Raw genomic sequence first — 25,247 nt, 5'->3', positions numbered from 1 at the left:
TGAACCCGTAGGTTACCGTTATTTAACTGAACCTGTAGGTTACCGTTATTGTAGCCTTTTAGACTGTAGGTTACCGATCCTGTAGCCTTGACCGATATTAAGCTGTAGATTAGTATTAGATGTAAAACATCATATCATATATGTTCCTGTAAATTAATGGCTGTCAGTGTTGACTTGCAGATCACTTAATTTTGTGTGTCTCTACACTTTACATTACAGCAGCAACACAACAAACTAAACAGTGAAAACCGCAGCAAAACAATACTTAATAAAATACATCGGCTCACGAGGAATTGCAAAACACAAACCAGCAAACACTGAAGAGAAGTGTGGAGATCTCTTTGTGGCATAAGATCAATTCCCTCCAGTAGTTACCATGTCACAGCTGTGCACTTTAGGCTCTGGAGACTTCCACCTGTAATTGTGATGCTCCACTAATGTGCAGTCACATGGAGTCACTGTGTACATAATGCTTCCTGACTGGGATTTAGACATATCAAAATATGACCCACTTCTCTTCTGGGTTTTCTCATGAGACTAAGCACTTTTATTAATTACAAAGTGAAATGTCTTCTACGGCCAATCCAGAAAGTCTGTAATTAAAGATCGTAATTTAGAAACAAGCGCATGACAAAAAAAAGCCTTTGTCGTTTGAGTGTGCTTTGACAAATCCACTGAATTAGCATGAGTAAGAATGACCCTGAATCAAACGCACAAATCACGGCCTAAACTGCAGGTACTGCGTCTTTCAGCGCGTTCGGGCGATTACGGATACCAATCGTACATGGTGCAGCATGCTACGTTAACCCGAAGTGGGAAACTCGTTAATGCTTCATTGTGCAGGGCTTCTGTAATGTTTCGCTATTACCTCTCAAGATGAAAATGTACTTTTTAAGCATCAACCACATTTAAAAGGCTGTGGAACCCGTACAGAACGGCACTGTGGATCTCAAGAGTAGAAACTCAATCGTAAAAGGCAAAGGGCTGCAAAATTATGACTTTTCGCTTCCCAGCTGTCGCTGCTGCACTTTTGCTCTTGCTCTTGATTTGTGTGGTTAGTGGTAATGCTGCACAGTATATAGTTTCAGCATCGGCATCGCAATGTGGGCATGAGCAATAGTCCCATTGCAGGACGCAAGGCAAATTTAGACAATTCACACTTTTGCTCATTTTTAATGAGATATTGGAACGTTGGAAGCACAGACCGGACGCTCGAGGATATCAAATGCAAAGGGGCTTTTAATGAACAGAAGCTTACTGGGTTTAACAGGACTAGGCATCACTAAGAGCACCAACACAATAGTAACCAAAGCAGGCATAGGCAAAACCAGACACATGCACATGGAGCCAAGCTAGAGTCAGAAACCAAGAAACTAAACCGAGTTACCAAACCAGAAGGATAAAACTAAGAGGGAGAATCAAAACAACAAGCCGAGATCTATACACTAGAAGCCGTTCAGTATGCAACATGCTTCTCAAAGAGACAGAGACCCCTTTTCCTTTCCAATACCAGATTTTAAATATCTGCAGTCACAGAGTACTGATACCGATACCAACTCTGACTTAAATACTGAATAGATGGCTTTAAATCCTGATATTTAGAGTGTTCCACTTTTTATAAGTTTTTAAACTTTTTTATATCTTCTATAAGATACGATAAGCTTAAAAACAGCTAAATCAGAGCTATGAAAAAATTAATTGCAACAATGCAGAAACACATGCAAGTAGAGAAGCATAATCTTGCTAAGCTAACAGCTTTTTAATTGGTCTTAAAAATGGTAAATATTAAATGGTAAAAATACAATATTAAATGGTAATAACTACTTATGAAAGGTTTTTACTGCTTGTTTAAATGTTTGGTTTCAAAAAGTATGCAAACAAATGTTCTATGGAGAAAAAAAAACAAATAAATAAATAAATAAATAAATAAATAAATAAATAAATACGTAGGGCCTCAGTAAGTATCGGTGCTCTCCTACACAGGTGTGTAGAATTCCAATTCAACACACTTATGATTGGAAGGTAATGAACATGTGACTTTGAGTCTTTGGGCAGAAGAGGTTTATGGGAATTGTAGTCGTCATGCTCAGCAGAGACAGCAGGAAGGGAGACCAGGAAGCGTGACACTTACTGTATCTACCAGAAACCGATCATATCTACCCAACATCCTTAATCTGACTGTGGCCTTCAGGGCACGGAATGCATTATTAATATCATGTTGGGTCTGGATGGACTTCTAGAGAAATCTTACAAGATCTTTCAATATGGCAATACATAATCACAGTTTCTTCCAATATCGTGCAGCACTATTGGAGTCAGACACGCTTAAAAAAAAAAGAAAACAAACAAATGAACAGCCAGACTGGTGAATACAGCCCACAGAGCAGAGTGCAACACTGGCTTCAACGGGCTGCTGCAGTCGTGTGTGTGAGAGCTCCGTAGATTCATCTAGGGGGCTAAACACAAGAAACAGCTGCGTCCCATCACCAAGGAGCCTCACGCAGCGCTGCTATAGTCCTTGACTCATGAATATCAGGATTGGCTAATCAGTCGCTGATTGCATGTTTTGGCTGAAAATCTGCCTGTACAGATACACAGCCGATTTTTCAGTCTCTACTTTTTCTGTCTTGTCCAAATCTCTACCCCCCGCACCCCAATCCCCACTGTGAAAACATTTTGCAATAAAGAGATCAAAAGAAACATCTTTCATTAAAAGGTGAGTGTTATTGCCTTTTCCATAAAAGCAGTAACATGAGATTCTCGATATATTTTCATTCCGATACAGAACATTTTAAAGCTACATTTGTAGCCGCTCCCATCATCATTCGTCCCAGATTATCAAACATGATGGCCGCCGAAGGCACGGGTGAACATGCTAGTGCTGATCATTAATAAAAGAAAGCGACCCATTTCAGCTTTACTTCTGTATTTTAAAAAAATATACAGGGACATATTCAGACGTCCAGCAGCTCTTCTGCAACTCAGCCGCTGTCAATGAAATCATCATTACTTCTAAAAGTAACCAACAGAAATTCTGTCTGTTTCTCTCCATGCTCTACTTCAGATAGGGGACCTTTTCCTCGAAAGCCAGTGCTCAAAATGCAGCGCATAATACACACATCACGTAATAAGCTGCGCATGAAAGCTGCTAGTTTGGATAGTTCAGAGAAGCATGCTGCAATACTGCGCTACAGCCTGCAGCCACCTGTGCTGTTTTCAGACTATTCTTTAGTCTGACCTCTCCACACTCATGCTTTCATTCACATATCCACTCTTCTTCGGGGATTTTAAGTAAACACAATTCCCAAAAATAGGCACAAAAACACTGTGTACCTGTTTTTGACAACCCTCTCACACCTCCAGACTGAGAACAACAGGTCTGTAGCACGGTGCGCTTTTTTGGGGGGTGGCTGGTGTTAAAACCCACTCATGGAGTTTATGGACATGCAACACTGTCTCAGAAAAATGGGTTTACTGCAGTTATTTTGTCTTCCTGAAGAAATAAGCATATTTAACGTCTAAATCTGAACATTTCCCAAACAAATAAAGGAAAATTGTGTTTTTATTATTATTATTATTATTATTATTAATAATTATTATTATTATTCATGAGCCGTCCGATCTTTCCAGTCTTGGACCATTTCACACACGTGTCTGATCAAACATGGAGCGTGTGAACAAGTAAAATAAAACTGGCCCAAACAGGTCCATATAGGGTCCTATGCTTCTTATTTGGTTAATATAATAAGTGATTTTACAAATATATTTATGGAGATTACATATTATATGAATCTCCATGCTTTATCAATGTTTTTCAGTGAGAATCTACACAATACCTCCAAAACATGCTTTATAGGGTCAAACAGCTCCATGTCTTTCAGTTGTTTTAGGCAATGTTAATCTTCTCAAACCATGCAAATAACTTTCTGTTGTATGTCCGAACTCCTATTAGATCAGACTAATTACAAATAGTACTTAAAGCTACTATGCTTATCCCAACTTGAGTTAAGGTTTGCAGAGAAACAGGGGTTAAAATATTAATAACAACAATAATAACAACAATAATAATTCATGTTAGCATGACTAGAAGTTGCTTACCATGGGTGTCAAAATGGGCTCTGGACCACAGCTCTGCAGAGATTTGTGTTTCTCTTCCAACACTCTGAGCTCAACTCATTAAAACCTTGCTCATCAGCAGAGGGGTTGGTATCAGGTGTGTCTGGGGAGTCAAAAAGCTAAACCCTGTAGTGCTGTGGCCTGTTAGGAGTCTGAGTGTTCATTTACCACCGGAGTCATACAATATAATCATCATTTGGATCTGGCAGATGGTCTTTACACTGTGTCACAATTCAATGATGAATGAGCCAATAGAAATTATAGAGTCAAAACAAAATTATATTTGTCGTTCTGTACGAGCTGCTGCTACACGACTGCTACAAAATGTGTAGCAAACTTTATCGGTGGGAAATCTTCAGTGGTGGGTAATGTGGTCCAACACTAAAGAGCTGTCCTAGATCTGCTGAATAATAAGCAACAGACCAACAAAGGATGTCCTAAACTACCTAAACTTGTGTTCTCCAAATTAATTTCGGTCTGTTTTAGACTAGGGTGTATGATCGGATCGGATGGTTACCTCACATTTGACCCTTAAATGCCATTTCCATCAATTGCCAAGTTAAAAAGTTTCCTCACCCTGTATTTGCAGTCCATGTCAGTTGAAAACAGATGCTGCACAGCAAGTAAATACACTTTTTAGCTTTGAACGGATGGGTTAACTGGCAGCACCAAATCTTCACCTCCTTCTTGAGAGGTTTCTAATGGATGCTCAATAACTGTGATACTGAGAATATTTCATAAGCATAAGAGCCCTATTTTAAATTACAGATCATTTATATTAAAGGGTTTAAGAGCAAGAGTTCAGTGAAATCACTACAGCTTTCTGATTACAAGAGGTGGCAATTCATTACATCAAGCAGTATTATACTTATTACTTCTAAAAATTCAGTTAGAATAACAGTTATTAAATATGTAATGAAGTGGTAATGTGTGCACCTAGAACCAATCTGTGTGGTTTATTCTTTCAACCTAAAAAAATGCCTTCACGTAACACCAGTATAACTGGGTTTATTCAACTCAAACAATACATGGTTTAAAGAACCATTACTTTATTTAATGTATTTATCTGACATGGTTCTGGACCCATGCGTGTTCAACTCATGAAAACCTTGCTAATTAGTAGAGGAGTTGGTCTCAGGAGTCAAAGAGCTAAACCATGTAGTGTAGTGTTGTCCTATAGGAGTCTGAGTGTTCTTTTACCATCACTGTCTGGATCTGGAATATGGCCTTTACATTGGGTCAAATTCCTGATGAGTGATCCAACAGAAATACTCCAAAAATAAGTGGAAATAAATGTCCATTTGTAAATTGACTTCCACTGAAGCTTAAGTTGTTGTTTGTTCTGTAAAGTTGCCTTTTTTTTGGAGATACAAGGTAGTAACATGACTGCAACAACATTTATGTTAGTAATCTAGTCAGATTTAAGAGCTATGATTGATCTGATAAGGTCATAACTAAATTATTCAGCTGTGATTAAATACCAGTTTGAGTTTTAAACTTGGGTAGTTTTAGGGTCATCAGTTTTTCTTTTTGTTTGTTTCTCAGGTTGAAAAGACCCCCTTTTTACAGTGCAGTAGCTGACCGGCTCATCCTTTGCTTGCTCGACCTTCAGAAGGCGAGAAGTCAATGACCGGCTACAGGCAATACTATGAACTGTGTAAATAAACCCTTGTCTGCAGGCTGTGTTTGAACAGTTTAGGCCTATCTCCTCCTTATCAGTCTCCTGGTCAATATTTGCATTGCATAGAGTAAGGATTTATACACTTCCTTCAGAGTGAGCTCTATATTGGTCATCTGGACAGAGCCGTGATATTTCGGTATAATATTGAAGGTAGCTTCTCCCTTCGCTACTGCGTATTTACATCTTTATACATCTTCTAGCAAAGTGGGGCTGCTTCTGATATTGGCTGGCGGCCAGCACACGCACTCGGCCCACGCCATACCATCATGCCAGCCAGACTACAACCAGGTCTTTGTATCACGCCACACTGTCGGCAGAACGGCCTGGATGCTAGTCTCAGTCTTGAGCCGGTCGGGATTATTGAACAGCTCACCTGTGTAGAATTCGGCAGTTGTAGCTCTTCGAGGGTCCGGGTTATTGCACGTTCCTGCCCAAGCCTGCCATGTTTACAGAATACACCCGAAAACCAACAGAAAACTATGCAGCGAAGCCAGGTCCGCACTGAACCTTCTGATACTATGTAAAGAGACACCATGACACCATCTGGACTGAACGTACAAACACACGCTGGGCACACAATGCACTGCCAGGATGGCAACGAACGTCGGACTGACGTCTGCCTAGGTGGTTTTCAGGCAGTGGCGCACTTGGAATTTCAGTTGCCAAGATGGCAACGTGCCAGAAACTGACCTGAACACACCTCATTTCGAGACCACCGCGCCCATCGGTGTAGATATATTCACAAGCATCGTTGCTATTTAAACGCCGCAGATGGAAGACATGGAAATAGACTGTTGGCGGGGTGTAAGACAGCAATTAGCATTGTGACGTGGGTGTACGATAGGGGGGTAGGCTTAAATTAGATTTCAAATTCAGCATTTCTTTTAAATGTGCACTAAAAAGCAGGGAAAACCCAACAGTGAGGGAGGTAACAGATCTTGGGATGATGGCTGAAAACAAAGTTTAAAGAAACCAACGACACAAGTCAAATAAATTACTGTAGGCTAATAGCGTGCCCTTAGTGAAGAGACCAGCTGTCGGCCACTGGATCTCCTTGATGGCTCCTGTGAAGCTGACGAAACCAAAACTTCACAGTTTGAGGATTTAGGATAATCATTTATAGGAACTGTCAGACATGGGACACATTAAAAAGGTAGTGGGGGGAGGAGGAGGAGGGGAAGGTGATACATCCCCCCCACCACCACCACCACCAAAAGAACATCAGACCACTCCTTTACCTGCTGTGTAAACGTAGCCTAACATGCTTCTGAGAAACCTGGCCCAGATTTGACTCCATTAAGCAACTTCCTCAATCTTAGGATTTCTGGTGTGTGATTAACTAGTAGTTGGCTGTTTTGCAACTCACAGGGCAGGACTCGAGCCCCCACAGTGCAGCTGAATATTCTGTGCATTATGACGAACAGGATTTCACACAGTCTGACAAATCGTAGCCAAGTGTGCTAAAACACACGTAAGAATCACTATTCATCACAATATAACGGTTTAATAATGGTCTTTTATGGGATCACAGTACTGTTGGGTGAAAGGGAAAACGGTGTGTGTGTGTTCATTTTTAAATAGCAATCAATTGTGGGAGTTTGTGTCTTTGGAAAAACTAGCAGGATGGCTCTTTGTATAACGCCACAGCTGTCTATCTTTATTTTGCCAAGAATGTGTCAAGTACGAGCTTCATTTCCTTTAGAATGTATAAAACGCAACCCGTTTGTGTGTAAGTACTGTACCTAATAAGCTACAGTAGTGTGATGGGTTGTTTTCTAATCATTTAAATGGCAGTTTCTTTTATATTGTGTAAATATTTTATGATGGATCAATAAAAATGCTCTAAAATGAAGTGGAATAGAACCATTTAACATTGACTTTCATTGAAAGTTACAGGTTCTTTTTTATCTTCTTCCTTTAAGTTGCTATCATTTGTATTTGTGTCTGTTATTAAATCACAACTAATTTAAACTGTTTAGTTCCAGCCTTCAGAAGATGCTACAGTTTGCAGATGACCATGACTGTAACAAACAGGGAAGCACTTTCACAAGAAAACAGAAGCAGAAGGGACACTGGTTGGCAGATACTTCCTCTGTACCCCTTCAGATGCATCATTCACGATCGATACAATTTTACTGGGCTGTCCTGGTGCGGTACGATCAAGGTTTTGCCCAACGTTACACATTTCCTGTAGATCTGATTACCTTTCACACTTTTGCCTGAAAGTCTAAAAGAGGTCTAAAAGAGCTGCTCTTAATTTGTGAGAGCACAGGCCGTAGTGCGTTGAACTTTTGGTCTTGCAAAAAAAAAATCATACTGCTTACTTTTTAAATTAGAGTAACAGAACAAACATCACTTCAGTTCAGTGACGTTTGTAGACCTTCAAGCATAATCTGAGTGTTTCCGGTCCGGCCACAGCGTTTCAATAGCGTTTAGGTCAGAACATTGATTGATTTGGTTGGTTGTGGCTTCGGCTCATTGTCTTGTTGCGTGACCCTGCTTGAGCTTGAGTGTCAGAGATGACAGATGACTCAAAGATTGAGCTTCTTGGCCGACGTGAGCGTTGTTATAACTGGTGAAAGCTTCGCACTGCTTTTCGAGGTAAGAACCTCACACCAACTGTGAAGCATGGTGGTGGTAGTAGTGTGACTGTTTGGCAATACACTGCAGCATCACTAGCTGAATGCCTGAATGCCAATATTAAAGGAACTGTGATTTCCGCTCCGTATCAGAGAGTATCAGATCATCTGCTTATGAGCTGAAGCAAAGAAAGATAATGATCCAAAGCGCACAAGAATGTTTATCTAATAGTGGTACAAATATATATATATATATAAAAAAAAAACAGGAAATGTGAAAATCAGCTACTTGAAGAAAGGGGGCAATATGTTTTTCACAAAAAGGGATTGGGGTTAAATATTGTTTCTTAATAATAACACAAATTGATTATTACATTGTCTATAGAAAATCACTGCCATCCTAGATGTTAGTGATATTTCATGATCTATATCTGTAATTTACTGCGTACATGTTCTCCATCATACTGGTCCCATGGTCCCCTGCATTTCATTTGTTTTAATATCATAAAATAAGCAAGTGAATATTCTGGCATCTGCTCACATTTCCCATCCCATCATACCTGTGTAATTACTATGTAACTATCTATATAAACACACACACACACACACACACTCTCATGCTACCCACCCCAGATGCACACAGATCACCTACCTGCACCATGGTGACTACATGGCAAGGGTTCAGAAGGTAGATCACCGTCTTGGTAGCAAACTTGAAGCCGACCTCCACGCCAAAAGTCATGCACAGAGCCACGAGCAACAGGTTCTTCCCCCAGCTGTCCTCTTTATTCCTCTTCCCGTCCTTCACCGCCTCCCGGTGCTCCTTGGAAACGTTGATTTTCCTCAGCGCCACGACGACCTCCACCACGGACAGGAGCACGATGACGAGGCTTTCACACAGCCGCTGCTGAGGGGCGAGGAAGGCGGCGCACTCGGGGCCTCCGTTGCCCTCGAACTTGGGGTCCACCCCGCCGTAGACCCAGTCCAGCAGGCTGTAGATGTTATACCGAGACATGTTCCTCTTCTCGTATTGGAAAAGGTACGAACACGACGGAATGAAGGACAGCACACTGACTTCTTGTCGAAACATGAACTGCAGCGTTTCGCCCGAACACACCAGCACACACACACACAGACGGAGTCGTCGAGGAAAGGCGAGCTGTAGCTTTATCGGCTTTTTTTTGATTCTCAGGCCAAGTAACGGTACCGTCGGTTAGCTTAGCTTAGCTAGCCAAGTAACGTTTCGCGCAAAACATAAACACCTGTGATCTCCAGGCGAGGGAACAAGGCGTCCCGGGTGAACTGGTGCGAGCTAGCCGCTGTTTCACTGATGTGAAAGCCCTGCCTGGCAAGCCATCATCATCACCATCATCATCCTCACCATCATCGTCATCATCATCCTCACCATAATAAACAACAAGACCTGCACTCAGCCCCTCTGCTTTTAATAAGCAGGTAGCTCCATAATCAGCAGCAGCAGCAGCCTACGGTTAGATAACCAGAACTGAGAGCATCGGTAAAAGCACACACCCTCTAATCACACACACACACACACACACACACACACACACACACACACACACACACACACACTCACTACAAAACACTGGCCAACATCAGCTAGCTGGCAACCGAGCGTCAACGGCCGTTTTTCGGTAAAGGAAGCCGCGTTACAGCATCACGGCGTTACCGCCCGACACCTTGAAAGAATTTAGCTAGATAGCCAACATTTCGACCAATCACAAAGAAACGCAGCTAGCCCCCATCCTCACGGAGACGACCACCCCCTCGCCACTTTCAGCACTAACCCGGCTATAGCAGCGTACATGTATGGAGTGGGATACGTGAGCGAACCTACACCACCCCACCCACCCAAAAAAAATACAAAGGCCACTAAATAAACAAGTGTTACAGCCCACAGCCCCTCGCTGGCTGAAGCTGCGCCGTGTGGCTGCGTTACTGCTAAAACTGGCGGCTAGCGAACGGAGCTCGGTGAAATTCCGGGACTAAGCACGTCGGCGGGTCCATGTGCTCCGTGTGGCGAATCTCCCGATGTCCAGTTCCCCTCGGGCCTCTCTCTCTTTCTCGCTCTCTCTCTCTCTCTCGCTCTCTCTCTCTCTCTCTCTCTCTTTCTCGCTCGCTCTCTCTCTCTCTCTCGCTCTCTCTCTCGCTCTCTCTCTCTCGCCCACTTCTCGCTCCCCTGAACGCAAAGCTCATTTACATATCGTTACATACAACGGCTTCCTGGATTGGCCGGGACGGCTCCTCTGGCTCCGCCCTTCCGTCCACTGTTAACTCTTTCACTTCTGGCGCATTTTGTGGAGAAGAGATGGGAATTGAATTTCTGGGTTAAAACACACGCACACACACGCACACGCGCACACATGCACACAAAAAAGTCAACTCCTTTGTATGCATTCACACACACAAACACACTTCTTTTTTTTGTACTTTTTTGTTGCTATAAAATAAATACTTTTATTCTACAGTCCAACAAAACTCACATACCTGGAGTAGCGTTTGTTTTTGTTTATTTATTTATTTGTTTGTTTGTTTTTATTTATCTATGTTTTCACATTTCTTCTCGTAGGAATAAAAAAAAGGTGTGTTCCTAGTGAAGTGAACACGACCTCTTGTGGTGAACTCAGCCCTATAGCAGGAGACGGAGCCACAGCCACGCCACACAACTAAAGATACAGACACAACATCTGTATCACACAACACAACACCTAAAACCGGTTAAATCTAAAGACAAAAACCTGATTAGTACTGAGTCTATTTTTTTTCCAAAAGCCATCGTGGTGTTACACAGAATACAGGAACACACGTTTTCTATTATATCCATAATAATGGCACATAATGGTGGATAATCCTTGTGTTTCAGGTGTGTGCATATTTTAGCACATTTAACATTTTCAGACTTTATTTGTCATTATTTTTATTTTTTACTGGTCTGTACTCTTTTTACTATTATTACGTACTATTATTATTTTTTATTATTATTATTATTATTATTATTCTCTTATGATTGGCTGTCCCATGTTGTGGCACATTTAGAAAGCAGTCTGGATTGAAACTTCACAACTTCACTGTGAAAGTAAACTGCTGGAGGCTGAACAGTGGATATGCATGGAATTGTTGCAATATCACAAAAGTAGCAAATTCATAAGGGCTTATTTGAGATGTACAAAAAATGTCCTATGAAGATGTTATCAATGCATATTGTCAAAAACAGTAATAATGTATGTGTCATATATAATGTATTTATATGCCATTATAATGTGTGTGTGTGTGTGTGTGTGTGTGTGTGTGTGTGTATGTATGTATGTATGTATGTATGTATGTATGTGTGTGTGTGTGTGTGTATATATATATATATATATATATATATATATATATATATATATATATATATATATATATATATATATATATATATATATATATATATATATATATATATAGCCCAAACATAGATTATTCACGGTTAGTAATTATTAGAGACATGACTGAAGCATTAACTACCTTTCATTCTGGCTATAACACAGTATGCCATAAGGAGGTTTAAAACGATTTATTTTTTATAACGAAAATAAACTCCTCAATCTTTAGACCAAGTTTTGGAGCCTCTATGTATTTATAAATTCTACATCCCCAAAAGGAGAGGATTATTGAAATGTAGACAGTTTCTTAAACTGTTATGGGGTAAAACTTGCATGAAGGTAGACCGTCACACTCTTAAGCAAAAGTCATAAGACACCCTTTTTTTTTTTTTTTTTTTTTTTTTGCTGCTATATAGGACCATTAAAAAAAGATGCTCTCCTTCTACATAAAGAAGGATTTAACCAGGTAAAGAACTATTTAGGGTTTTTTGAGTTTTCTATCCGAAACCATGAGATGTTTGCCTTTACTAAAGAACTCTTAAAGACACCTTTCTCAAGAGTGTAAGCAAAAAGGGTTCTGTGAATATTGTGTAACGATACTGGAACCCTCTTTGGTGGCATATAGACCTCTTTGAAACAGAAGAGGCTTTCCTTGTAAATGAAGAATGACTCAACCAAGGTTTTTTGAATTGTCCTATAGCTCTGGATAGAAGAACTGCGTTTATTAAAGATTCATTAAAGAACCCATTTATCACTTATATATATATACATATATATATATGTGTGTGTGTGTGTGTGTGTGTGTGTGTGTGTGTGTGTGTGTGTGTGTATGAACCCTTGAAGAAAGGAGGACCACATTGTCAGTTGTCTGGGATACAACTGACAATTGCTTGTGCCTAAATGAGTATCCAATAGCTATACTTTCTTTAATAAGGCAGTATTGGCCATTTTCAGATCTAGGCTGTACTGCTGGTGGGGATGGTCAGGGTTCTAGAATCAATGGTATGACTCCACAGGCCTGTCCATAGCACATCTGTAACAGACACCAAGACAGCAAGATGAAGTTTGGGTTGATGCATTGGAGACACTTTCATACAGTAACTGTTGAGAGAGCCGGAAAGAGTAACTCACGTTAGACAGCAGAGCAGAGTCATGGCAATGAAGGTGATAGGGAAGGCATATATGGCGGCGTGAGAAGCATGGAGGTGGAAGTGTCGCACCATCTTACTCACAAATTCCTCCAATCCTCTGTTCTGTCTCTTTACCGAACCTGGAGGAGGGAGAAGATGCAGATTAGCATATTAGCACATTAGCTGTCATGCTAAGCAGAAGATGTGCTGTCAGAGTGGCGGGGGCTTGGGTTAGTCATTACTAGCTGCGGGAGCTGTGTTAAGCATCTGTGATGAGGGTGGGTATGCCATAGAATACTGATAATGGCTTCAGAAATCAGTTATGCCAGTGAAGCCATCAGGGTAAGCAAAGGCTTTGAGTTTGGTGAGTTTTTTTTTGGATACTAGACCTATTTATCATTTGCTTTTGTACATTGAACTTACAATCAATGCAATATCCATTCAATTCTTCTTACTATTCCTCCAAACCTTTAAATAGAGAGTTCCTCAAGGGTTCTTTAGGAAAAGGCAGGCGTTCTATGTAGAACCACCATATTTAACCATAAACGGCCTGGTTAAATGGTTCATTTTGGTCAAATGTTTTTTCTTGTTTATTTTTATTATTTATTTATTATTTAATTTATTTATTTATTTATTTATTTATTTTGGACAGTTTTAAGCTTTAAAAACAGCTGATACTACAAACAGACGTGTCAACCTGTTTATTAAAAATAAATTAAAATCCAAAAATAAATAGGCCATATTATGATATAGAAAAAAAAAAGAAAATGGTAATAATGAGGACATTTTTGCTGGCTATCAGTTTTAATGCTCAGTATGGATAATAGAGGTCAAAAAATCAAATCATAAATAAATCCACAGAATCCATTTTTGCACATGAGCCAAATAATAATCCATAAAGACTAAACATTTTTAATGTTTAGAATTACATAAATGATGACGTATCTAAATAGCCTATAGGGTTTTCTAAAAATAACGGCAAATGTTTGAGCACCCCTGGTCGAGTTATAAAGCTTGTTATTATTTTGACACTTTTGATACATTTAGTTCATATTTACACTTATTATGCTGTATCTGAATAGCTTATAGGGTCCTAAAAAAATAAGTAGCAAAAGTTTGGGTACCCATTGAATAATACATTTTGTGGATTTTTAAATGTAAATAGGTGAGGGGGGGGGGGTCTATTTCAGGAAACAAATAATGAATAATGAAATTGTAAAAAACAGCAAAATTTGCAAATGTGTTGTGCTACAATGGTTGCTATTTTCATAAAGGTTCCTCTGTTTTCATCATAGAGAAGATCCATTTTACCAGGAAAAAATAATGTAAACATTTAAATGAATCTCTGAGTTATCATGGTTCTATAGGGAACCATAGGCTCGGCTACAGAAAGATGGGTTTCTAATGAGGGTGCCAATTTTTTTGCTGTATGAATGAGTTATAATTGAATCGCTAGTTGAATTGTGAAAAGTTACAAAAAAACAAAACAAAACAAAAAAAAAAAATCAAACAAAAATAATACAAATAGTCTCCGGTTCAAAGAGGTTGTTAAAAATGGTTCTATGTAGCACCATAAATGTTCCACTACAGTCAACAAACCCCTTTTCAGTACTATAGAGATTTTTTCTGACACTACTGAGCAGTACCTGTACTGCATCATCAGGCAGTTTGATAGCAGTGTGAACATCTGCAGATAATTCATAGGAGCTTAGAGTTCAGCACCATCCTGTACATATAGTTGTACCTGATTGTGAATCAACTTGAAAAAGCGCTAAGCTTTTCGTTTTCATCCGAAGATGACGTGCAGTTGTTGCAGACTGCTCCATCGTTTTTTTGTTGTCTGGCAGCGTCTGCTTCGCTGCAGGGGGTTCCAGGTTCCTCCACTCACCTATGGCACGGCCACTGACGTCATCAGCTTGTGCCAGCAGAGATACAAGCAGCCAAACTCTGCACACTATTTTAAGAGCCATTGATGGGAAAGAGTAGGGGAGGCTCACTCCTGTCTTGAAATGACCTCAGTTGTTATGGGAGTGGTGCATTGATTCCATTATGATGTCATAATAGCTGAAATGCTTCCACACTAAGGACACACCCACTTCTTTGAACTTCCTGAGAAATGCCTAGTGTGCAACCTGGTGCAAACCCGTGAAGTTTTATCTGACTATAGATGCAATGCACCAAACAAGGGTTTAAAAAAAACAGCTCTTCACAACACTGAGGAGACTGTAGCAGTTGTAATAGCTGGTAACTGAAAGGCTAGTCTTAACAGTGCTGGCACAATAATGCCATTTGACCCTGATTCTGTTCAGAATCCAGCAGCTGAACTGTGTCAAGGAACCGTGGCTCATAGCAATAGTGGAACCATTTTCATACAGGTTCTTTTTTTTAATCATACAGAAGATCCATTTCACCAGGAAAAATCTATTTAACATTCAAAGTTTATCTGAGGGGAATTCTGCTAAAGAACCCTTAAAGAATTCTCTAATTTTAAAGGGGTTAAGTTGCTTTTTAGAAGCACAGGAAAATTAATCCTTTTAATTTTCCTATTGTTTAAATTCATAGTTAAATTTTAGTAGTTTTAGATTAGTTTTATTACTATTTATATATTATGTTATTAAACTCTGAAATGCTATCTAAATGAATGAGAACTGCTTAATTTAGGAAAAGTTGATATTCTTAATTAGTAGTAGTAGCGTAGTAGTATTATTAATTACTATGTAGTAGTAGTAGTACTCATAATTATTACCATTACTATTATTAATAATAAAAAATAAGGTATTATAAGGATTATTATTAAATAGTAGTACTCATTATTTTTAGTAATAGTAGTACTTCAGCATTATTATTATTATTATTATTATTATTATGAAGAGTACCACTACAGCTGAATAATATCACGATCAATACAAATAATTTGTCATATTTATTATTATTATTATTATTATTATTATTATTTATTATTATTATTATTATTATTATTATTATTATGAAGTAGTAGAATGTATCATTATTATTAAAGGTTTGTTTATTAATATTAAGTAGTAATTTTTTGATGGTAGTAGATCACAAAATAATGCGATTATAACAGACAGTAGGTGAATCTTGTGCTGATATTCTGATGTTTTTATTAGCAATAGTGTGAAATCGTCAAACTGAAAACAAGCATGCTGTATATTTTAGCATTGCTACCAAACAAATGCTGTCATAAAAGGAACCCTTGTCTTTTCCAAGTAAGCTGTTCACTGCTTGATTTCCTGAATAAACTAGCAGGTCGGTTAAAGCCTGATGATGACGGGCAGTGAGTTTACTGGCATACTGTCAACACGGGTGGGGAGAATACACTGAGTAATTTCTCAGCAGTCTGATAAGACCGTGCTTTGGTGTCAGACATGTATAAAGTATTAGAGACTCAGAGACTTGAGTAAACGTACAGGGGCTCTATCAAAAAGTGACTTAAGTAGGAATGTTGTTTAAGCACCATACTTAAGTGGAAGTACTAAAGTATTCAACACTGTATGTCCTTAAGTATTGCAAGTACAGAAAGTAAAAGTACAAGTACTGTTATGTGGTTATTACGGAAAGCCTGAGTATCAGTGCTTATATTCTTTTAAATGCTGAGACTTAAGGACTGTCACAGATCCTTTGGCTGTAGTACAAGGATAGGAATGTAGGAGACAGAGTTCATGTACATGAGTCTTCAAATAACTCTCTAAAGGCCATTCGGCCACATACAAGTATTTGAAGGTGGGGTTTCTTCTGGTGTTTCCACAGAGCTCTAGCGTTAGTGTCCTCACTGCAGCAGCATGTGCGCTCATGGCTTGATCACTTGTTCTGCTCAATGGTCATCTAGCGCTCAGGTGGTGATAATGTGGGTTTGTAAATATTCATATTATTGTTTTAAATAATTGTAACGAGTAACGATGCAGCACATGACAAATGTAACAGAGCAGAAGTATTAAACTTCTCCAAAATATGTAGTGAAGTAATTGGACGTAGGGGGAAAGAAATAATACTCCAGTAGAGAACAGATACAGCATTTTAGTACTGGAGTACAGTAGTGAAGTAGTTCTACTTCCTTCAGGTTCTACCTTCTGTTTGGTCTGAGCTTTGCTTTGAGCTGGATATGTCCGGATGAAGCAGACTCACCAAAGTAAAGGCAGTCTCTGAGACAACTGTAAAACAAATGGTGGACTCAGTGTGGCTCTAGCTGTGGGCTTTGTTTGAGATGCACTACATAAAAGCTTCTTCCTAGCATTGAAGCCGAATGGCGAACGTGTTGGACCTGCTCTTATCTCCATCAGGTATTCATTTATGCGAGTGCGCTCCCGTAATGTTTGACTAGGGTTGCTTATCATCTAACCATGTGGGAATCGATGCATGTGCTCTTGTGGGAATTTATGAAATATAATCTAAAGAGATCTAGAGGTCTCTACTGTTGCTTAAAATGGGTTAAACTACATCTGTACCATTATGGCACAAAACTGTACATGAGGCTTCTCTTGTGAACCATTTGACCAGCCAAAGAATCATTAAAGCATGTGTTCTGCAGATTTAGAAAGGTTCTTCAGGGGTGCTTTGGTAAAGGCAATGATTCTCCATAAAACCATGACAGCACAACGAATCCAGTGGAGGCTTAAATAGGTATTTGCCTGGTTAGATGGTTCTTCACATTGGTGGAATTCTGAAAATCTTCACACATCACATTTACACAAGTGGTTAGGACAAGGACGCTGTATTCGGTCTAAAACAATTCTAAGGGCATTTGGCTGACAGGAGCCCTAAAAATGTACTCAGTGTAATTTCAGTCGTGAGTTGTGAGAGTCTGTGTAATCTCTTTTCCTGGGGCCCAAAATCCCTGGCATCCACTGAGGGGCGGCTCTTCCTTATAGAGAACCCTTTTTGTGCCATGCTTAATTTGCACATTGAAGTAAAATGGGTTCAACAGTAGTTAAACTCCTTGGTGCTACGCAGAACCTTTTTTCGACAGGTTCTGAGGTACCATTCACTACCACACGTTCCACCCGGAGAAGTGCAGCTAGTGTTCCACGAGTGATGAGCAAAGGGTCCTTTGCAGGCTTGAAGCTGCACGCTGCTGGACTCGGGTCAGAAATGTCAGCCGAAAGGTCGGCTCTACCGTATTGAGATCATAAGGTCATCTTAAACGGTAGAGGGAGTGTTTCATGTGATGCTCACTCGACCATTTCACAGTGCTCTAAACACAGTGCTGGGAAGGACACCCAGTCCTGTAGCTCCCAGCACTACTGCAGATCAGTCGCTAGGATACAATCCAAAAGATCCCTTTAAGCTTAGCTGCTACCAAACACTACAGAAGTCAGTCTGGAGACCATAATACTCAACATACACTATACTTCGCCCAAGTACTCTTGGAAGAGATGGGTCTTCAGTCTGGGTTTAAAGACAGCAAACGACTCAAGGGGAAGTTTGCTCCACCATTTCAGTACCATTACACGCCTTATTAATTTATTCATTAATTCATTAAGGAATTTTTAATATGTTAAATAGGGTTTTCGTAGCAGTTTATGCACCGTAATGCAGTTGGGACATAAACTCCAGCGTTGAGTTCGTACCCATGGTTGTGGAAAACAACCCTCATCCCATCACCACCACCAGTCCGAATCTGAGAAGACGTCGTAAGCAAATTTCACTGCTGATTTCAATGAACTCACCAGGCAACTTCAAAGACAATGCAAAGTAAACAGAAGAAAGGGCCCCGCCCACCGGCGGGGGTGATTGGTACCAACAAGTATTGCGACTTCCTGTACACCACACCAGCAAACTTTCCCTTATTCTGATGGCAGGGCTCTGTATGATTCACCAGAATTTTTATGCAAATGGTCCGCCTTAAGGAAGAGTTCTCGCCCCTATAAACATGACATCATGCTGAACCTACAGAAGGTCAGGAGCACATCAAATGTGAGATGATGTAATGCTCTCAGGCAGGGAAAACACTTTCGGCTTCAGCTTTCGACAGAAGCGTACTTTTTCACTTTGTCAAAAATGTGGTTCTGCAGTTCCTCTAAGCATGACATACGACCTTACACACACAGGCAAGTATTCACAAGGTGATTTCTCTGTCGAGTTCTACCAAACACGCCTTCTGCTCTGCTTACATGAACGAAAAAGTGTGGTATTTACAGTCTTATGCAAAAGTTTGTGCACCCCCGGTCAAATACTGATGAGTTTTTCATTCAGATGTAGTTTTGAACATGGTGAACGTGGTGGGTGCAGATGTAATACAGTTCTATTTATTTTATTTTCAATGAATTTGATCAATTGAAAAAAAAAGTAAATAAATAGCAATGCCTCTAAAATGTGCAGATTCCTTTGAAGTGTCAGTCTCCTTCCTGTAAAGGATCAGATGACGTACTTACACCTAGAAAATTGACTAAATGTGTCATGCAAAAGTTTGGGTTCCCCCAAACTTCATATAAGACCAGAATTAGTGAGGCTAAAATGTTTGACTGTTTCTCTGAAGAATATTCTCTCGAAGCCTCATCTTCTCCTAATCATGTGCTCATGCTCTCCATGGCTTTTTTTTTTTTTTTTTTTCTTACACCATCAAACTGAGAAAATCACCGTATCACTCAGGTACAGGTTACAGATTCCTGGGTCAAATCAGGTCAAGACTGTACCACACTTACAGTGAAGAGGTTTATTCTTTGCTGGCCTGTACCGGAATTGCAGTCCAGGGAGTAGGACACCCCCCTTTTTTTTTCCTTTTTTTTTTAAGGACCAAATAAAATTAATAATTATCAAGAAGTTGAGAATCATGACATTGATATTCACATTTCCTTAATTTAGTTTGTGTTAAAAAAAAAATAAATGTATCTTCTTCTCAAAGCACATTTTAAATTAGAAGTGTTTAAAAAATGTGAAAAATTATACAGAATGCATTTTTTATTATTATTATATTTACATTTTGTTTATAAATTGCAATGTGATCACAGGCTTCATATGTGCATTGTCTGATTCCTGCTTTCTTGTTTAACAGAAAATAAATGTAATTTTTTAAATATATGAAATATCTGATTTACTCATGAGGACACACAGACTGCAAAACTTGTTATTTGCATCATGTGTCATTTATGAATCATATATTGTATCATCAATGTCAAGCAAATGAAGGTTAAAATGATTTTGGCTAACATTAACAATTAAGATGTTTTTTTTTCCCCCCTTCTCATGTAAAGTTTGGAGATTTGACACATAGTATTTATCCTTATTGTATATAGATTATTAATTGTATTATAGATAGAAGATAATTATAGATTTATAATTATAAATTATTATGGATAGAAAATAATATAAATATATATATATATAGTCAATTGCACAGTACATTTGTAGAATACATTGCATTTTCCCTCCAAAAATCTCAGTATTTGTTCATTTCATAATTCATATCACCATTTGAAATCATTTCAGATTGTATCATTTCGATCAAACCATAAACCTCCTAAATGTGGGAATGTAATTCCTGAGAAATATTTTTTCTTGAGAAATAAATGTATTTTCTGTACAAAACATTAGAAACACTTATTATTATTATTATTATTATTATTATTTTACAGATATTGGACTAAAGGGAGTCACTAATGAATTTCCTTGCATTTTTTCTTTTTAATTAAAAACAGTAAATCTAATCAAACTGAAAATGCAGAACTCAGCTAAAAAAAACAACCCAACACACACAACGGAAATACAACACCTATGGAAAGCGAAAGAAAATTTGATATTTCAGTTTATTTCTAATTTCTCAAAGCTTAAAGACTGTTAGAGAAACATCTAACAGCACAATGTACCACCCTGTTACACCCTGTTTACATAAGGTAAAGCCTCAGCTTTACCTGAAGCTTTAATCATGTAACATTGCAACAAGATGCTATATTAGGCAGAACAACTGAGCTAAGCTGCGTGCTAAACTGGCCTGGTGATGGCTTGAAGGGACTGTCCCTAAGCAAGGTGACTAACATACATAATTCCCAGACAGGTGAGGGGAGAGACCCGGGGGAATTTCATAAAAGGCACAGTAATATAACCGTGGCCTGCAGCTTTGTCCCCGCACACTCTTGAGTGAGACACACATGGGAGCATGAGAGTTCTGCTGTAGAGGCAGCACGCAGGCTTTTTCTACTGCGACCGAGGAAGTTGCTTTTTTTTCCGTCGGTTTCTAAGAATTCAGGGCCGAGTAAAGCGGGAGGAAGGATGTGGAGCAATAGGCAGTTTGCGTGAAACGCAGAGCGAGGAGTTCAGTGGAAATAGGTATGGTAAACGGTGGGTAAGGTTGTTCCGAAGGCAACAGGCTGCTTTGTGCATGAATGGGCTGGCTGGTGGACTCAGAAATGCAGCATTGTGGTGGAGCTGAAACTACTAGCTGGAGCAGCAGCCAGGGAGGCCTGAAGGCAAGCAGTAAGTATTGCAGTAAGTCATCTGATGAACTTCTGTAGGATCTAATCTTGGTCTGCTATCGTTGTGTAACATCTAATGGCTTGACTGAACATCAGCTTTACATGCTGTTTTGTACTGTCTGCAAATGCAGGTGCTGTTATGTCTGCTGGGATCACCAGTCAAAACGAGCCATTGCAGTGGTGGTATAGAGGTTTTTGGGGATTTTTTTTTTCTCCTATGAACACTTACTTACTTACTCACTTACTTACTAACTTACTTTAGAAGAAATTATGTGTCTTGTGTTATTTCCAGGAAGCTCTTACAAGAAACAGGCTTCTTTTTACTCATTAGCACTTTGTAATATTTTTTTATTTTTGGTTCATTTCAAATGACTAAAGACTAAAAGCACCTTTTTGAGAGGTTCAGGTCAGTTCGACAAAGTGTGGACATTTATGGGAAATAACCTTCCGAAGCGCATGCATAATAAGGTTGTGGTATTCCCCCTAACAAACTCAAGCAGTTTCACTTTTATCAGTGCTCTTTCAAACCAAGAATGCTCAAGAATGGCACCGACCACTGAGGAACATAGGGCTGGCACACTACCTTTACTTTTTTAATGTGTCGATTTCCTTTCTATTGTTCTCCAACATACTTGCAAGAACAGGCTTTAGATTAAACATGCAAAGCAGCGTTAAAGTAGGCCTTAGAAAGGAAACCTGTTTCATTAGGGCATGTCATTTGGTAAGGTTTGTGATTTGGACGGAGAAAAATGTGAAAATGTGAGCAAACTGAGAAAGTGAAGACTCTTCTAAACGGCGATGATGCAAGAAGATTCTCTCGGGCGGTTCTGGTGTGTTTCGCTTACCCGGTACTCAGTGTAGGATCTGTGTGCTATAAAATACAGCTACATCTGATTACTGGGTCAGTGAAGACATCTCATTCAACCTTTACTTTTTTTTTTCTTGTCTTTGTCTTTATGTAAAACCCATATTCTCATTTTAACCAAATAAATGTCATTAAAAAATATATATTTTCTGTCATCTGCCTTTTATTTAACACTAAAACATGCAAGTTTTTATTTTGCATAAGCAAAATAAGGTGTTGAAATGTACTTGGAGTTTATTCATTTTTTTTTGCAAATCAGTTTTTTTAAGCACAGAACCAAATCACAAAAATGAATTATTAAAATGTGCACTTTTATTTTGCAATTTTCATTTATTTCCTTCTAAAATTGTAAACCTATGTAGGAATTGGGGCATTACTTTTTAAATTCCTTTTTAAAACAAAACAAAACAAAACATTTTTAAGAAAGTATATGCTTTTATTTTGTAATTTCCATTTCTCTCTCTCCTAAAGGATGCATATAAAATGCAAACAAAAATAATAAAAAAATTTTAATAAAGGAGTTAAAGTGTAAAAATTGGTTCTGTTTGTTAAAAGATGTTGCTGTTTTTTTTGTTTTTTTTTTAAAGTACAGTCTGAGAGTGTATGCTTTTATTTAGCAATTTCCACCATTTCACTGACTAAACACACTCTGGAACGTAACTACTGAAGGTGTTAAGGAGAGCCCCAATCCCTCCTGACCCCACCCCACCCCACCCCACCCCACCAACAGCCAGCAGACCATGTGATAGACCCAACCATAGTCATATTTGGTTGCCACAGTAACCAGACACAACTGTCTATGCCGTCTGAGCTCAGGTGATGACGTGTGTCTTTACTTAACGACCACACATAACAGAGAACGATCACGCTGTGTTTCCCTGTCTTCTGTTTAACTGCAGACGAACAAGACATCAGTGTAGGCCAGCCTGGTCAGCAGGTCACTGAGCGAACTGGTTAACGGGTTCTTCGTGTAAAATGTGGAGGCAGGCAACTTAAATATTTTACATACACGTGTCCCTATAAAAGCTTTAGCTCTCTGTGTTTCGGCTGTGATCTGTGAACTCACATCACCGGCTTTCGTGACGCACATTCTGACGTCGAGAAGCGAAAACATGAAGCCGAACACACAGCGAGTCGCATGATCAGAAATCCGATTTGAGTCAGATTTGAAACCACATACAGCTGTGGTTGACAGTTTACATAAACTCGTCAGGAGTGGACATGGATGTCATGGCAGTATGAGGCTGTCAGTGATTTCCTTGAACTTTGTTTTTGGGGGGATGAATGAATAACAACAAGACTTTTCTGCGGAACTTAGAATTTTGAATACGTACAGGCCACAAATATACATACACCCACTTAGCTGATTAATAGAGTGGTGCTGAAAGTTACCAGATCTCCTTCTAAGTTCATGTTGGTGATCATGATTGACTACAGCTGGTAGCTTCTCTGTGCCAACCTGATTAGCGTTTGTGTGACAGCACTCATCGGCTTGACCAATACCAACACAGTACCATGGGGAAAGTCCAAGGAGTTTCTTTTTTAGTGCATATCTAGTTTTTTTTTTTTTTTTTAGCACAGAACCGAATCATAATAATGTGAAAACATCTTATTCAAACCCATATTTCCTCATTTTAACCAAAAAAAGTATATAAAAAATTCTGTCTGCTTTTTATTTAACATTAAAACATATAGGCTTTTATTTTGCAATCGCTATTTATTTCATCTAAAGGTGTTAATGTGTGAGTGACTACAAGTCTAATCTTTTTTCTATTCTTTTTCTTTTTTTTCTTTTTTTTTAGTGCATATCAGTTTTTTTTTTAAAGCACAGAACCGAGTCATAAAAATGAATTATTAAAAAGGGTGCTTTTATTTTGCAATTTCCATTTCTGTCCTTCTAAATTGTAAACCTTTGTAGGAATGGGGCATCTAGATTTCTCAGGTACAATCTAAAAATGTTAATAAATTTTTTCAGAAAGTAAATGCTTTTATTTTGTAATTTCCATTTCTCTCTCTCCTAAAGATAATGCGGCTTCATATAAAATGCAAACAAATATAATAATAGTTCCTTATTAAAGGAGTTAAAGTGTAAAATCTGTTTGATAAAAGAAGTTACATTTCTGAAGCACAGTCTGAAAGTTTGCAAGTTAATAATCAGTTTGTTTTTTTGTTTTGCAATTTCCACCATTTCACTCCCTAAACCAACTCTGGAACTTCACTCCTGAAAGACTTCAGCAGATCTGAGAAAGATGATCATACAGTTCTCAAAGTCAGGGAAGTCTCTTGGAGCTGTTTCTAAACGACTGCAGATTCCAGGAACATCAGTTTAAACCCAAGAACCACCAAAAGTTGCAGGCATGCCATCAACTGGAAGCTGCTGCAATGCCAGGTTGCAGTGGACCACATGACCTTCTGAAGCCTTCAGAAGCAAAGGTTTACAGTCAGGGAGACAAAAAAATAAGTGGTTTGGCCACAATTATCAGAGCTGTAGTCTGGAGGTGTATGGCTGAGGCACTCAACCCCAGGAACAACAGCAGGCTCTGGGGTTGTTTTGCTGTCAGTGGAGTAATGGAGGACTACCTTAGATTTCTTCAGCACAACCTCCAACCATTAGCTAGATGATTTCTACTGAGTGTTCCCCAAGCACAAATCAAAGGTGGTGGTGGTGGTGGTGGTGGAACAGATAAAGCAGGCTAATTGATTCTGAAATGACCTTCCCAAAGTCCTGACCTTAACCCTAGTGAAACTCTGTGGACTGTGCCCAAAAGTCAGGTCTGGCCAAAACCGAAAAACACACTTGATTGAGCTCTTGTTGATAACTACCAAGTATCTGGTCCAGGTGCAACTTGCTAAGGGACATCTAGCCTAATTGTATGTAGGCTGTATCATTTTATAATTTTGACCCCCCCCCCCCCAAAAAAAAAAAAAAAAAAAAACCATTTGTGCAGCAGAGTCTTCTGTATTTCTATTAAAGATGTATGTTGTACACTCATTCTGCTCCAGAACATAGAACCCTTCATACAAATTACTCAAAGCCCAATATTTATAATACCATAACGTCCAT

At 39.0% G+C, this 25,247-nt stretch overlaps 1 protein-coding gene across 1 annotated transcript in view; it reads right to left on the bottom strand.

Annotated features, from left to right (window-relative positions):
* Positions 1-10,529, bottom strand: part of LOC140539958 (transmembrane protein 164) — a 46,691-nt gene extending 36,162 nt beyond the window's left edge. The window contains exon 1 of the mRNA XM_072662840.1: positions 9,029-10,529. Coding sequence (XP_072518941.1) covers positions 9,029-9,466 — 438 coding nt within the window. The 5' untranslated portion in view covers positions 9,467-10,529. The remainder of the gene's footprint in view (positions 1-9,028) is intronic.
* Positions 10,530-25,247: the final 14,718 nt, after the last annotated feature.

Source organism: Salminus brasiliensis, chromosome 18 (assembly GCF_030463535.1).
Source record: "Salminus brasiliensis chromosome 18, fSalBra1.hap2, whole genome shotgun sequence".
NCBI lineage: Eukaryota > Metazoa > Chordata > Actinopteri > Characiformes > Bryconidae > Salminus > Salminus brasiliensis.
Note: the sequence above shows the minus strand (reverse complement) of the source record. Positions and strands in the feature narration are given on the sequence as shown.